The 16,706-nt window shown below is 41.9% G+C and overlaps 2 protein-coding genes across 6 annotated transcripts in view; one reads left to right on the top strand and one right to left on the bottom strand.

Annotated features, from left to right (window-relative positions):
- The window catches only part of UHRF2 (ubiquitin like with PHD and ring finger domains 2), a 164,013-nt gene extending 159,287 nt beyond the window's left edge, over window positions 1-4,726 (top strand). For all 5 annotated transcript variants that reach the window (XM_019478012.2, XM_019478011.2, XM_006268899.4 and 2 more), the window contains 2 exons: window positions 2,514-2,612; window positions 3,650-4,726. In XM_019478012.2, coding sequence (XP_019333557.1) covers window positions 2,514-2,612; window positions 3,650-3,796 — 246 coding nt within the window. In that variant the 3' untranslated portion in view covers window positions 3,797-4,726. The remainder of the gene's footprint in view (window positions 1-2,513; window positions 2,613-3,649) is intronic.
- Window positions 4,727-8,747: 4,021 nt separating this feature from the next.
- Window positions 8,748-16,706, bottom strand: part of GLDC (glycine decarboxylase) — an 85,515-nt gene continuing 77,556 nt past the window's right edge. Inside the window, exons 22-25 of the mRNA XM_019478009.2 lie at window positions 15,585-15,680; window positions 12,178-12,350; window positions 10,136-10,216; window positions 8,748-9,448 (exon numbers count right to left, since the gene is read on the bottom strand). Coding sequence (XP_019333554.2) covers window positions 9,305-9,448; window positions 10,136-10,216; window positions 12,178-12,350; window positions 15,585-15,680 — 494 coding nt within the window. The 3' untranslated portion in view covers window positions 8,748-9,304. The remainder of the gene's footprint in view (window positions 9,449-10,135; window positions 10,217-12,177; window positions 12,351-15,584; window positions 15,681-16,706) is intronic.

Genomic DNA, 16,706 nt, shown 5'->3' with positions numbered 1-16,706 from the left:
GGTGGTAAATGACAGAACAAGGAGCAATGGTCTCAAATTGCAGCAAAGCAAGTTTAGGTCAGATATGGGGGGGGAAATTCGTATTAGGAGGGTAGTAAAGCACTGGAACAAGCAACCCAGAGAGGTTGTGGAGTCCTCATTCTTGGAGGTTTTTAAGACCTAGGTAGACAAAACCTTGGCTGGGATGTTATGGAATCATAGACAATTAGGATTGGAAGGGACCTCAGGTGGTCATCTAGTCCAACCCCCTGCTCAAAGTAGGAATGTAGAAGTGGATGGCAACTTGGGCAGCAGTGACTATGAAATGATTGGGTTCAGGATCCTGAGGGAAGGAAAGAGAGCAGCGGGGTAAGGACTCTGGACTTCAGAAAAGAAGATTTTGACTCGCTCAAGGAACTCATGTGCGGGATCACCTGGGAAGCCAGTCTGAGGGGGAAAGGAGTCCAGAAGAGCTGGCTGTAATTTAAAGAAACCTTACTTGGAATGCAAGAACAAAGCATCCCAGTATGCTGGAAGACTAGTAAGTACGGCAGCAAGTATAGTTGGAGATGGTCCTGTTTTGAGCAGGGGGTTGGACTAGTTGACCTCCTAAGGTCCCTTCCAACTGTAATTTTCTATGATTGTAAAAGTCAAGTCAATGGAAGAACAAAAAAATGCTATGTAGAAAAATAAGATGCAGGAAAAAAATTGCAGAAGTGCATATCTTTACCCGATCTTAATTGGACTTCTAAGATCTCATGTGTTGTTGTAATATCCTGCTATTTTCTTCTACTTATCAAGTTGTTGCCAAAGTGGTTATTATAAAGGAGTGAGCATTGAAAAGCGATGAGCCATTTTCCTGTGCTACCTTCAGCACATACGTATTCACTTTGTAATTGGTATTGTTTAATTTCTTAATGTATGTGTGATATGAGGCAAGAGTGACATGCAGGTGTGACACAACAGGAAAGCCTGCCTTGAGGGAAACCCAGTTAGTGAAAGAGTCCTGTCTGTTATTTTGACACTTGTGTGACTAAACTTCCATAGAGCTACCACGGTGGTTGATGAGAACCAGACAGCTGGATCTCTGCACTAAGTGGGTACATCTTAGTACCTTATATACCGATACCCGCTTGTTTACATATTACCATGATTTGAATGTATGAATACCATTTGATTTGTATATTATATAATCCAGTTTTTACACTTTTACTTTGAAGTTAAGTGTTCTTGGGCAACTGAAATATCAGAACTAGAATCTGTAAGTTCTGCTGTTACTTCTATAATAGCCAGTATGTATTTACTCTTACAATCCCTAGGTTTGTTTTGGGAAGATCAAAAATAGGGCAGAAGTTCACACAAAATTTGAGTAAACTTTTTTCTCTGTTTTAGAATAGAAGCCCCTAACAACTACGAAAGCAGTGTAACTAGCCACATGCCCCGTGTGGACACAGCCACAGGCATAGAAGGGGTTTCTTGGTAGAAGGGGTCATTAAGTTCCTGGCTATCTCCTCTGCAAAGGCACAGAGAATTACTCTGCTCAAATTCTGAGCATCCCTGACAAATGCAGGTTCAGGACAGTGACCTCCCCAGCCAGACAGACAGTAACTTCCCTTTTTCTCTGACCTCTGCTGAGAACCCTGTTGGACAGGACATTCTGCTGTAACAAACAGTCACGTGAAACTATTAATCATTTCCAAACCTTTGTTGTTTGAAATCCCACCAGTCGGAGGAGCAGGGAAGTTATGTGGCCATGTTTCGGGAAGATTGGGCCAGACATAATATCTAACATAATAAATTGCATACCCAATTAGTATGATTAACAGTTAACAGAAGAGGAAGACATGTGGTTCCTCTCAAAGTAACTTCAATCTAAGAAAAAGTACACAACAATTTAACCACATGAAGTATGACGTGAGCAGACATCTATAATAGTCATACATGATATGCGTATGCTTTGGTATAAACAAACATTTCTGTCCATGGGGTAATGACCTTGAGCAATGATGGTGGTCAGTTTCTTGCAAGAAAAGTAACTTGCAGGGAGTCAGTCTCATGTGGTACAGATGGAAAATTGAATCATCTGTTTAACTATGCTCAACATAAAAGTGAAGTGGTTGTGATTTCCCAGCTCATTAACACTTACGTTATATTATTAATCAGCACCAACATGGGAACCTTGCTTAGGAGTTTAAGAGAATGCCTTCTGTGTAAAATACAGGTTAGCACAGCAGCTAGCTCATGGGAATGAGCTTTGACCAAGTGATGCTAGGACAGAACTTGATTTTGGGTGCTCTTGATTTATGTAACAGAACCAATTTGACCCACTGGACTTAAATGTACATGATTTAAATACGTGTAATTACTATAATAGCTGGGCAAATGAAAATGCCTCGTTACAAACTATTAACTATAATGGCTTTAGACGATGACAAAGAAGTGCTGTTCGCTTTTGATTTTCTTTGGCATTTGTGTGCATGCTTGTACTAGAATCTCTTCATCTCATTTTTTTTCTCCCCTTTTCCTTACACTAGAATTTTCTGAAGAAACTGGAACAATCCTTTATGTGTGTCTGCTGCCAGGAGCTGGTTTACCAGCCAGTGACAACAGAGTGCCTCCACAACGTCTGTAAAGTAAGAACAATCTCTGTCCTGCTTTGGACTGCACTTCTGGCACTGAGGAACCCATCAATAGAGCTAGCCTGTTCTAGTGAGGCATTTAGTATACTAAGTATTCGAAGCAAGGAATGCAACAAATTTGCTACCGGTTTGGTGTAATTGCTGCTCAGATTAACTTGGTTTTCTATAATAATAGTGGAAATGCATAATATTTTCCAGGCATAGAGGAAAGTTTGACTTGCTGTCACTCCACTGTAGTTAGTGGAGTTGCACTAGGGAATGGTTGTGTGTGTGTAGCTACAGGTTGATACGGTAATGCTTCACAAGGAATGAACACAGCTTTCCACACACACAAACAACTTATTAGCCCTGTTTTTGGCATCTCTTGGAAAGTTACTCAGCAACTAGATCAGATGAAACAGCCCCAGAAGGCTTGTACAAACTGGTTATAGTTAGTTGTCTAAGTATCAAGCTGATTTTCTCCTCCGTAGACAGCCTGGGGAAATTGTATTAAACAAAGATATTTACATGCATTATTTCAAGCTCATCAGAACTTGATGAGTTGGGCACCACTGTCAGACAGGGGAAGGGGCTGCTTACTGGTTAAAATGGTGGCAGCGGCAGCAGCAGAGTTGTAAAGCACTGGAGAATTGGTACAATAAGGTCAGCTGCAAGCTCTGTTTGCACATTCAGAGTTGCACCTTGAATTGAAAGGCTTGAAATGAATTAGAAGTCCAGCAGCAATGCTAGAAGGAAGCTGTAGACTGAGCTGTGACCCACAGAGATGCATGAGGGAGATGAAATGCCTCTGTGGTGACACTATAGTTATTCATGCCAAACTTGCTGTTTGTACTGTAGCCAAGAACCAAGTCCTTTGTTAAGTTGTCTTGGTCATCTTGCTGTGTAAAGGTAGAAATATGTATAGGAAACCTCAGAGTTGCTTGTTTCTGGAAATCTGGCTGCTGTCTTTGTGTCTAGTACTTGCTTAATCTCGACTTTTCAGCACAAAGCCCTGCCTGCAAAGGTTGTAATTCTCCTTTTGTGTGTCCTAGAGCTGTTTACAGCGCTCGTTCCGAGCTGAAGTTTTCACCTGCCCAGCCTGCCGCTACGACCTTGGAAAGGGCTATACTATGGTTCCCAACAAGATCCTGCAGACACTACTCGACCAGTTCTTCCCTGGTTACAGCAAAGGACGATGATATGTTCAGCTCCTACCATACTTCTCCCAGTGACTTTATAGACAGTAAAGGAGAATAAACATGGGAAATGCAACAGTGGACCAGCCAGCTTGATGGGACTCAATATAGTGTCATATTTTGAAGCAGCTAACCCTCTTCCCCATAGAGCCATCTTTTTGTGTAGTGAGAACTCCAATTCTCAGCTGTCTTTTAACATCAAAGGTAGTTTTGGCCAGTTAACAATAGTTTCTAAAGTGAAAAAACAGAAGCCTCAGCTTTGACTGGTCAATCCTAACTGATACTTAAGTTATGGTTTGTGCATTGTAACTACCTCAGGACAGAGGAAAATAATTTGTGGGGATTAAAACAGTTCAATGAAGTTTTAGCTACACACTGCCTCCTGAATATTTAGTTGTGCCTGGTCCATGTGGTTTGATTTACAAAAAAAAAAAGCAGCACTTAAACCGGTTTGATTAAAGAACAGCAAATTCTGTGGTGTGCATAATCCTTTTTTGTCTTTTCTTCCATTATGCTGTATTTTTTTTTTTTTTTTTTGCAAGAACAGGCTGATTTTTAGTCTATTTTTGTGAGCTTCATTGTGCTTTTCCTTGTATCTTATGCAAGTTGACTACTAATGACTAATGAGAACAATATGAATGCATTGTTGCTACATTAGTGTAAAGTGATCTGTGTTTTTTGCACTTAAGGAGGGTATTCAAGACACTCTAGTTGTGTAAAAAAAAAAAAAATTCATATGAAACAAGCCACTTTTGTATTAGTTAAAACTGTATGCTTTTAGTAGGTCTTGTATCAGTGGCAATACATCTACACAGCGTTGGAAGGCAGTGCTAGCTTGGAGAGGGTTCAAATCGCTTCATATTGTGATCTGAAATTTTATATACAGTATATTCCCCCAAATATACCTTATTAAATATTTTATGATTCAGAAAAGGTTGCTAATTTTTGTTGCTTTATATTTGGGTATCTTGTAGTCTAAAGTATGTTTAAAAACCAAGTAATTTTTCAAAGTAGTGAAAGTTTTGTTCAGGTGGCCTTTTTATTCTAAAGATGTCAAATTTGATATACAATTCCACTGCAGCTTTTGGTAACCAGGATAAGTAATAAATATATTGGCAAATGCCTGTCTTCCTTAGGTGATGCCCTGGGGAGTTTCTCTAAAGTTAAGAGAAAACAGAATTTACTCTTATGCTTAACTCCTACAGAATGGGCTGAGAATGTTATCCAGAATTTGATACGTTGCTACATCTTGGCCCAAGGATTTTTGTTTTTAAAGCCCAAATCTATTTGGAGCCCCTTTTATATATCTATCTAAAGTGAATGCAGCAGAATGGACATGGATAAAATGAAACCAGTTAATTTTTCCTTCATTCTTTAATGAAATCACTTAACTCCTTTTATTACTGCTCTTAGTCCAGATATTTAAATTTGGATTTTTAAAAATACTTTGAGTACTAACTGTTTTCCTGGTGACTGCTTCTTGCTTTGTCTGTTACCCTTTTATGTAAAGTCACATTTTTCTTGTATTCTAAGAGATAATGTATGTTGTATCTTATTAATGCAAATGCATTGGCACCACTGTTCCTAGTCCCTTAGTACCAGAAAGGCTTCTAGTTTTGAACAGCAGCTTTGGAAACATTAAGTTTATTGTTACTTCTTTTGGCTTTTCCCAGCCCTTACCATGAGATGAAATTGGTTTCAACCTTTTCCTTCAGGCAAACAAGACTTGTGAATAGTGAGGATGGCTTTTTCAAAGGAACTGCAGAAAGCTAAATACTCAAATTCCATGCAAGTTATTTCCTTAGTCATTTGGAAAAGGGGGAGCTGCACTGCTTTATGGGCTGAACCCATAACTGATTGTTTGTAAGGTATTTTCTCAGGGACCAGCGTAGGTCATTTATTGCTCTTCGGTACCACTTGATACATGCAAGATGTACAGTTTCCAATTGATTTGAAAAGTCTTTATTATGTCTTTTGTAGTGTCCTTCCTGTTTGAGGAGGAGTAGCAATTCAGTCACCTTGACATATTCATTCCACCTCCCTCAGTAATGTTCCAATAGCAAATACTTAAAAACCTGCGCAATAGAAAAAATAAGCAATCTTGAATATGTCGCTGACTCTTACCAGCAAGCAGGGAACAGCAGCAGTGTTTGATCCCTCAACTATAGAGGAATGACAAAGGTGAACAGTTTACATTGCTCTCACTTTCAAACACTTGACTAAAGTCAAGTGATGGCTCGTAAACGCATATCGCATTTCAAGGTAAGATTTATGATCTTGTGTGCAATAGTGACGTCAAACAAACCCCCTTATAACTAGTCTAATAATCTGAAGTGCTTAACAATTACAGTGAACAAGAAGCAGTTCCTGAAGTTTAACTCAACTCTACGATCCCCCTCCCCTACCTGCTCTGCAAACTACATGTTCACTAGAATTCCTCTTGTTCAGTGTGGTGACTAGTTTGAAATTATGACTAACAGATGTGATAGGTTTTTCATAGATCAAAGTATTAGGTTTATAAAGCTGGGCAGAAGAAAATTTTCAAGGTTACAGCTAGTCTCTTAATGCCAGCAGAAGTTAGTAGGAATAGCTGGTTATAAAATGCTCAACAGGTGCATTTTAAGTTTCCTAAAATCAAAGGGACTAAGGCAAAATCTGGTACTGGAGTAGCCATTCAAATTGGCAGAGATGACCCGAGCAGGGTGTGGGGCCCAAGGCAAATCAGGCCATGTAGGGCCCCACCCCTGCTCCAATCCCACAGGCCCCAGACCTGAAGAAGCTGCCGCCACGATTGGCTGTTAACCAACATTATGTTTTGGTGCTAGTAGCTTTTCTTTTAAAAAAAACAAACAAACCAAAAACAGGATTAATACTGAAATTTCCTAAAGCTACTTACCTTTCCAGGATAGCCTCAACTAAATTCAGGCCTCAATCCATTGGACCTGCAGTTACATCTGCTCACACCAGGATCATGCGAGTGATCTACTCAACTTCTGTGCCAATCTATTTATGAAGGGCTGCCTTTGTGCATTGCCCCACTCCCTGCCTTCTCATCTGATCTTTCATAGAGAATGAGACGAAGTATACTTCAGTTTAGGGCTACACCAAAATCTTCAGGTTTCAACTTTTCATCATCTACTTTAATGCTATGGCCCTCACCACAGCAAAAGCTAGAGCAGTTAGAGCTGTTCATTTACTATGAACCCCAAGGTGAAAGAGTTCCCACTTCATTCAGGACTTGTCTGAAGGTCACCTGTAGTCAACCCAGCTGTAAATGGGTACAGGTTTTTCACAGTATGGATACTGCAGGTAGCTAGTGCAGATGCTAGCTGTCTCACCCTTGGTGCATGCTGTTGTACCTTAACATGAACCCAATGTACTCTTCTGTATGGTATGTAGAGTTAAAAATAAGGACCCACATATTCAAGGCATAGAAATTCAAATAGAACCACTTGCCCTGTACATGAAATCAGCTGCTAAGTGACAGCAAAAGCTAACACTTAATAACATGTGCCTGTGTGAGCTGTGCAGACTTTTCCCATCCACTGTTACCACCTCTGAGTCTAGTCTGGATTTGCAGTAAAGTTAAATCAGAAGCAGATGGGAACCTTTTACATGTAGCTCTGCAGTACACAAATAGATCAGGCAAAAGCAGAAGATGGCATGTCTGGTACACTGGCAGGGAAAAGTCATTCATCTCTCTAAACAGGTGGAGGTTTTAAGAGAAAAAGCACTAAGCAGCTCATCTCACACAGGTTGATGTATTCTCTTCTTAGAAAAACCATTTCATTTAGGAACAAGAGATTTGTATGGAATTACTGTAGGCAAAATCTGGCAAGAGCTTTCTACTACTGCTAAATAGTATATAGCAGTAGTGGATAGGGAAGTCTGCTCAGCTCACTTGTGTACTATATGAAGTGCTAGCTACTACTGTCAGTAATATTGGGCAGACAAGTACAGTTCAAGCATCATTGTTCAGTAAGGGCATGTCTACATATGCATTAATGTATTTTGGTTAATGCGCATTAAATCTAGTACCTCCACTGTGGGCATTCTTACACATGCAAGCACCAGGCACTTTGAAAAGTGCCCAGTGCTGTGTTGCCTGCAGTTGTATAAATGGCAAAATGTGTGTTAGCGCAGAGAAAATGTCAGCAGTCCATTTTTGAACTAAAACACATAGTTGTTAGTTCAAAAGCACACTGCCATTTTCTCCATACTGACACACATTTCACCGCTTATACAACTGCAAGCGACACAGCACCATAAGCGTCAACTCACATGCAGAGCAGATTCAATTAATCTCTGGCGTATTTGGACACAAAAATCTGTCTACAAATGCCCTGTGCGGTACAGTATAACCTCATAAATCTGGCATGCTCAGGACCGAGCACTTGCTGGAAATCTGAAAACACCAGACTTGAAACCAGGGAGGAGGGGGGCAGCGGCAGCAGGTCCCAGAGCACCAGCAGCACAGGGTGGTGAATGGCAGTGGCAGCCACCACATGCAAGCTTCCCCCACCATGTCCTGGGGGGAGGGGGAGGGAGCAGGGAGCAGCAACCAGTCCCTAAGTGGCTGGGGGAAGTGCTGGATTTTGGATAATTCTGGATTTATAAAGGTTATACTGTACTAGGAAAATGTGCTCTAGCCTGTCTTAATGCACATGAACTAAAGAGCATGGTTTTTAAGTGATGCTTAAACAGCATTATTTGGCTAATGTGCATTAAGTGACGTTTTAATGAACATTAAAGCACACATAGATATACTCCAAATGAGGTGGATCACTACAACTGAGAATCATTTTGACTTTTTTTTGATAGAATCTCAAGAATTTGACCATAGGTTTATTTCCTATAAGACCTACCACCTCTTCTGACATCTTAAATGTGTTGAAGCCAGTTTCAAATAGGATTTACCTCATATCACTAACAGGTAAATAAAATTTAAAAAAAATTCAGCCCCAAAAACTCTGGTGCAGTTTATTGGAGTACTAACACTGGTAGGTAAAAAACAGTTAAGAAATTAGACAATTAACACCAGCAAGGCTAGCAGTAAGAGATAAAGTAAAACTAACCAAAGCTCCTTGTTTTCAGTATATAAAATGTAAACAGTTACTGTGGCAGTTAATACTCTTGGCTCTTGCCATATGAAATACCTGGAACAAAAATGTATTTTTTCCATATACAACCTCAAAAATTCTATGTTAATAGTCAAACCTATTAGCACAAAAAAGGAGAAAAAAAATCACTACACGAAGACTACAGGTGCAAGAATCAAGGCAACAGATTACTGTGGAAAAAACTGAGGCACTGAATCAACTCAGTTTGTTTCAACCTAGTATACTGATTGTATTTACACTTTAACTGAGCAGTAGTTCCATTATGAGCAGGGAAATTACAAAAAATATACATAGTATATAAATCCCCGAAACTGCTCCAGGAAAAAGAAAACCCATCGTGGTGGACTGAAGCAGTCAAGCATGAATCCAGACACCTGGAAGTAATAGAGATCTAGGATGATGCTCTCTTCTGTTCAGAGAATGGAGATTCATAGACTTCCATTGGTGGGCAGGTACAAACTAAGTGCTGATCTCCATAGATGTCATCAATTCGAGCAATTGTAGGCCAGAATTTGCTATCAGGCTTCACAAATGGCTGAATACAGAAAAAAACATGCTTTAAAGCAACAACAACAAAAATCAAGCTCAAACTTTACAAAACATCAATTAAAACATTTAAGTTATGGGCTGCCCATTCCTTTGGAATACTTCCAAGATCTATGTAGTAACTTGCACGGTCATTTTGTCTCTAGGCCTCAGAACTTGCTTGCTTGACTGTTACCTCCCATGTAGTCTAATTAACCTTTCAGCATCTTGTCAGAGCCCAAGCAGGAGTTTTTTTGAGCAAGGACTTTCTTCACTGCTGACATGCTGATCTCTTAAGGGACTCTTGGATGCTCCTGAAGTTACAGAACTTCCCCAAATGAAATGGAACCGCTGGGAGTCTTAACTTGCTTGCAAGCTCCTGCTTTTCCTAATTCTGAGGTTCAGAGAAGTTAGCAAGCTTTTCCAGGTCTTAAAGACAAAGCATGCACCTTCCTGCCTGCCATGGAGGGATTGTACATATGCAAGAGCTACAAACAAATAGTTTCCAATGCCATAAACAAAGGTTGTACATAGCAAAATAATATTATGACTTCTAATTATGCTACTTGGGCTCACAAGTAGTGTTCTATCTTCTGAAAATTTTCTGTCCCAAGATTCACTGCCAGTCAACTAACACATTTACTGTATGTCAAAAATCTCAGCACTCGGAAGCAAAATTCCAGCATTTATTACTTACAAGTGGGAAGGCTGCTACTTCTCTAGAATACGGGCGATCCCAGCTGGAGGACGCAATGCAAGTCAGAGTGTGTGGTGACATCTAAAGAGAGAAGAGGGCCAGTAAAAACATGTAAAATGTGTCAGTTCAGGGCAATGTTTCAGCCCATCAACCCTGACAAACCTGAATACAGCTACGCACATTTCCTCAATAGTTCAGATTAGTGCCAAGTACTTTGCTCTTGTGAATGCAGGATTGTCAATCAAAATGGAGACGTATTAAAAGCAGACAGGAGACTAAATTGATTCAGAATTTATTTATCTCTTGGATATCATTTATCCAAGTCAAAACTAAGTGGGGAAAAAAGTGGAAGGATGATGGAACAGGAAGGATGGTTACAACTGTAGCCACTGCTTGTTCTTTCTCCCCAACACAGCGAGCACTAGAGCAGTAAGAGGCAGCAGGTGCTCCCTGCATGTCACTTGTGTTGGGTGATGGAGTTTCTTCCTACTCCAGTTTAAAATTCAACTTCTCTTGGTTTGATACCTAACTACTAAAAAACACTTTGAATTGCCCTAAAAGGCAATGGAATGTCATCTTGAAACAGTCTAAGGAGGAGTTCTAGCCAAGGTCAGCTGGCTGTAGCTCCCCCTTCCACTGTTTGATGTCTTTCCCCACTTAAATACATGACACCTATGACAATGTACAAAACCCAGAATGCAAAGAGATCATCACATCTACAGGCCCAAAACCTATTCTAAAATGATTTAGGTGCTAGTTATACAATTACAATGTCAACACAGAAAAGGCACTCTATACCACTTATGCGGCTTTAGAAGCTATTTCCACCCATCACTAGACTTGTCCCTTGTTCTAGTTCTAGGACTACAGTGGCTCATGCACTGTGGTGACCCTGTTCTACCTAGGAAGTTGTGCGCTCCAGACAGGTCCTTAAACTGGTTAAAGAAAAAACAGGAAGAGCAGCTGTCTGCCAGAGGAGGAAGAGGAAGGTGACAGCCCTCCTACCTCTCAAACCTGTAGCCTAATGGTTAGGACATTCACCCAAAGGATGGACATCTCTGCAAAGACCCACATCTCCCACTTGCCAGCAAAGTAGCCCAACCACCAGACCAGAAACCCCCAGCACCATCCTGCAGAGCTGCCTTGCTTGTGGTCAAGAGGAAGCAGATATGGGACCAGGAAGAGAAGTCTGTGGCTCAGGGAGACAGGCTTAGGAACGGATCTTGGGTTCTGTCCCTTGCTCCTGGTGCCCATTTACTTTATTCAATGATTATTAAAATGCAAAATGAAGAAACTCCATCAAAGCAGGGCAGGAACCCCATGTCAGGGCCCATCTCCTTGAACCAGAGAGAGATTTCCTCTGGCCTGCTCGACTCCAAGCTCAACATCTCTCTTCTGCTGTTGGCTATCCTGTGGCCCATCTATATCAGGACCATCAGGAGGCTCCATCCTGCCTAGAGCCTGGTGGTCAGAGCACTTTGTTGGGAGATTGGTTAAAGAAAAAACAGGCAGAGCCATTCCCAAAGTTTAAGGGACATATGTGGTGTTACACACCTTCCAGAGTGGAACAAAGTACTACTGAGAATGTGATGGTAGTCAAACCCCACTGAACATGGTCAGAGGACAAGTCTAGGCATAGGGAAGAATAGGATCTACATTTAGATCCAAAAGCGTCACTTGGATGCCTTTAAGCAAAATCCAATTACATACAAAATGTTCACAACCTTTAAATAAAATAAATACCTTCCTCCCCAGTCACCCACTGAAGTCAACAAAGGCAGGATTTCTGACTTGAAAGACACAGATTTTTGGGAGAACCATGTAAATGGATAGGGCCTCTTCAACACATCCATTTTGAACTAAAACATCACTCAAACAGCATCATCAGTGCTCTTTATTCTTGTTTGCAGGTACTATGGTTCTCTACATACACACAATTCCCAAGATTGGGGAAATTAAGTCTTTGAGAGCACTACAGGTAACAGCTCAAATAACTAATAGACATGCTACAGTGTCAGACCTGGGTCTGCGTGTCTACTCACCTTTAATGGGTTGATCCTGGAGTCCATTCTGCCCGCCTCTATTTCAGCAATTTCCTGCCGAATGCTGATCATTGCGTCACAAAATCTGTCCAGCTCTGCCTTGTCTTCAGACTCTGTTGGCTCAATCATAAGTGTCCCTGCTACTGGCCAGGACATTGTTGGAGCATGGAATCCTGAATAAGAGGAATCCCATCACTGATTACACATGGTTTATGAGCCAGTAAGGAAGATTAGCCAGCAACTACTAGGCTTGTTTTTCTTAAAAAGCTGACAATGCAAGTTCTCAGCATCTTCCCATAAACCTCACTTGTGACCTTCACGTGGCTAAGAATGGACGGTGTACCCGAGAGGTAGCTGATAGAAGTTTAATTCAAACACTGTTCTTCCACCCCCCACGGGAGTGATTCCACGATACTGTTTGTAGCAGGTAAAGCCAGAAATATTTTGGCTGCAGGGGGATTATTAAAGAAAAAAAAACAAACAAAAAAACTACATATACACCCACCCCTCCACCCTTTTACTTTCTCTGGAGCCTGGTGCCCTAAAGAAATAGCTTCTTACCAAAAACAATACTCCTGGCCTCTTCCTTTCACACACACATCTACATTTCATAGATTTCATAGACAGTAGGGCTGGAAGGGACCTCGGAAGATCATCGAGTCCAGCCCCCTGCCCAAAGGGCAGGAAGTCAGCTGGGGTCATAGGATCCCAGCAAGATAAGCATCCAGTTTCATCTTGAAGGTGTTCAATGAAGGCGCTTGAACAACCTCCGGTGGCAGGCTGTTCCAGACCTTGGGGGCTCGGACAGTAAAGAAATTCTTCCTTATGTCCAGCCTGAAACGGTCTTGCAGTAGTTTGTGACCATTCGACCTCGTCATCCCTTGGGGCGCTCTGGTGAACAAACGTTCCCCCAGATACTGGTGGTCACCCCTGATAAACTTGTAGGTGGCCATCAGATCACCTCAGGGATGGAGCCTGTGCTTTTTCAGGCTAAAGAGCCCCAGGGCTCTCAGCCTGTCATTGTAGGGTCTGCTTCCCTGACCTCTGATCATGCGCGTGGCTCTTCTCTGGACTCTCTCAAGCTTCTCCACATCCTTTTTGAATTGTGGAGCCCAAAACTGGACGCAGTACTCCAGCTGCGGCCTCACTAAGGCCGAGTACAGAGGGAGAATGACGTCCCGGGATTTGCTTGAGAAGCATCTATGGATGCAAGCCAGCGTTTTGGTCGCTTTACTAGCCGCAGCATCGCATTGCAGGCTCATGTTCATCTTGTGGTCAATGATGACCCCCAAGTCTCTTTCTTGCATAGAGCTAGCCAACATAGCACTGCCGAGCCTATAAGGATGCTGCGGGTTTTTTTTCCCCAAGGTGGAGAACCTTGCATTTATCGGCGTTGAACACCATCAGATTCTCATCCGCCCAATTGCTGAGCCTGTCCAGGTCAGCCTGGATCACCCGCCTGTCTTCTGGTGTGGATGCTTTGCCCCAAAGTTTGGTGTCATCGGCGAACTTGGCCAGTCCGCTTCTGACTCCCGTGTCCACATCATTAATGAAGATGTTGAACAGTATGGGTCCAAGGACAGAGCCCTGGGGGACCCCACTGGTCACAGGACACCATGATGAGTGACTTCCATCAATTACTACCCTCTGGGTCCGACCCCGGAGCCAATTTTCCAGCCAGTGGATCATGGAGGACCCAAGGCGACAATTGGCCAGTTTCTCCAAGAGACAATCATGGGACACCAGATAGAAGGCTTTTTTGAAGTCAAGATATATGACATCAATCTCATCTCCCTTGTCCAGGTGATAGGTCACCTGGTCGTAGAAGGAAATGAGATTGGTCAAGCAAGACCTACCCGCAACAAACCCGTGCTGGCTATCCCTTAAGATGTTGGCGTCAGCCAGTCCATTAAGGATGGCCTCTTTAATAAACTTTTCTAAGATCTTCCCCGGGATAGAAGTCAGGCTGATGGGCCTATAGTTAGCTGGATCCACTTTCCTCCCTTTCTTGAAGATAGGCACCACATTGGCCTTCTTCCAGTCTTCAGGCACTACACCAGAGCGCCAAGAGTTTTCAAAGATCCGCGCTAGAGGCTGGGCTATGATGCTCGCCAGCTGCTTGAGTACCCTGGGGTGAAGATTGTCAGGGCCGGCTGACTTGAAGGTATCCAGCTTCTCAAGATGTTCCTTCACAAAGTCCGCATTAATGGAGGGCAGGGGATCACCCTCACCCGGACTTCCCTGTCCTGTAGCGGGCATGGGCGTCCCATGGGGCTGATGAAAGACATCAATCACTTTCACATTCTTGTAACCCTTAAAGGCTCAAACTGGCACAAAGTAAACTGGGAATAGGCAGACTTGGGGCAACCAGGGAAGAGGAGACAAGACAGTTTATCCCTCTTATGCTACTACCAGCACCCATCGTACTGCTAATGTATTTTTTGCCTAAGCCACATTTGTGACCTACCCTGAAAGAGGCTGGACTAGAGCTTGTACATACCAGACCCAGACAGAGCTTATTTACACACATGTATGTGTATGTCTGTAATTAATGTACAAAAATGTTTAAAATGGTGGGAATATATTATATCCCACTCTTTTCTGGTAGCAGGTATATCATGCCATTAAAATAGACAGAACATCTTATACATGCAAAGCGCTCCATCTGTTTTAATGTGGTATGATATTCCTGCTTCCAGAAAAAAGCAACTCACTAGAGAAGAGGAAGAACTTTTTTTTTGAGGAGGGAATGGAAAGGGGGGGGGGGGAGATTAAATATTTTAATTATTTTATTGAGAATGAATATTACTGAATAACATTATATTGCTCTCTATTCATATCAAATTAAGGTCACAAGCTCTCACACAGGATCAAAGTGGTCCATCTAATCTAGCATCCTCCTAACAGTAGCTAGTAGCACACACTTCAGGATGGTACAAAAATGCAGAATGGACAGTATGGAACACCCTGCTTACAGAAAAAGACTTTGGAGATTTGAAAGAGACTAGCAGGTGACCTATAGCCCAAATTACAAGTTTAGATTCCTTAATTTGCCATCTTATTTAATATGTCACTTGCTGTTCTCATTTTCCATGCAGGTATCTTACTTCTGAAAGCCATGAAGCCTTTGAATGCTGAATTAGAACCTAAGACCTTGCATTTATGGGCCTTGTACAGCATGCAACAGGGCTGTAACATGAACTTTAGATACTCTGCTCTTGCCAGTGAAAAGACCAGTCTTTGGGGATGTGGTGGAATCTGTGTAGCAGGAGCAGATTACCTACTGTGCAGGGAACCACAAAGAGCACCTTGTAGGAGCCACTGGACTGCACTCAACAATACAGGACTAAAATGCTTCTGTAGCCCAAGAAGGCAGATTTAGAGACTCAAAAGTTAGTTACTCTCACCATAGTCCTGAAGTCGCTTTGCGACATCCACAGCTTCAATATTTGCTGTTTTCTTGAAGGGTCGTGTGTCCAAAATGAATTCATGAGCTACGTACCCTGTAAGTGAAAAAGTTTACACTAGACTAATTACTTGGAAAATAAGATGGGTCACAATGGAGCCTCAGCTGGAGTAAGACATATCTATTCCAGTTGCTTTGTGGACAACACTTAATATTCACTAATTAGCTTCACTACTGATACCTCTAAGGTGCAGTTAAGTGTATGCAAATATTTACTCCCTCTTATATCTCCATTGTGTTTGTGAAGTTGTACAATACTCCATACAGAAACTTTAGTTCCCCCCCCAAACCCAAGACATTTGAGGTGGAAAGGAATGAAATGCTCAGAACTGCTCCTGCAGTACTTACAAACACACTAAGATGATAAACCCACCCAGAATTTTTGTGCTATATAATTTAGGTTAAACTTTTTTCAAGCTTGTCCAACAGCCCTACCACTTGGTGGACTACCATTCAGGCCCCAAGTTTGTCACAAGTTCCCAGCAGCATATTCAGAACCTGGGAGAAAATAGTAACTCATTCTTAGATGAACCCTCAAGCCAACACTTATATAACTGAAGGGGAAAAGCTATATTCAGACCCAAGAGAAGGAGATTTCCTCTCTTGGTTTTGAAAGCATAATAAGAGGAGGGTCTTGGTTTCTTCAAAGGAAAATACTTTATGCCTGAAATAAAATCACCTAAGAGTCCCAGTAAAGATATGAAAAATTCAAATGAACAAAATTCTTCAAGCAGATAACTACATTTCATTTCTGAACCTTTCAGAGGCTGGGGATTTAGCTTTGAATGTTTCTAGTGAATTAGGGGTCTCTTAGAGCAGGGGTGTCAAACCTGACTGGCCTTCCCTCCTGGCCAGATCTGGACATCAGTTACATTCCATGTGAGAAGAACTAGGGACCTATCACTGATCTGGATCAGTTGCAACATTACTGACCCATCCCTATGGGGATTTTTTTTTCAGGTGAGAAGAAAGAGCATTAAGTCTGCTGCCTTTTAAAATTCTCTACTTGTGCCTGTTTTTAGTAGAGTAGCTTTATGACCATCTTAACATCAATGCCCTCGGT

The sequence above is a fragment of the Alligator mississippiensis genome, chromosome 3 (assembly GCF_030867095.1).
Source record: "Alligator mississippiensis isolate rAllMis1 chromosome 3, rAllMis1, whole genome shotgun sequence".
In the NCBI taxonomy this organism is placed as follows: Eukaryota; Metazoa; Chordata; order Crocodylia; family Alligatoridae; genus Alligator; species Alligator mississippiensis.
The sequence above is the reverse complement of the archived record's forward strand: the minus strand, read 5'-3'. Positions and strand labels throughout refer to the sequence as shown.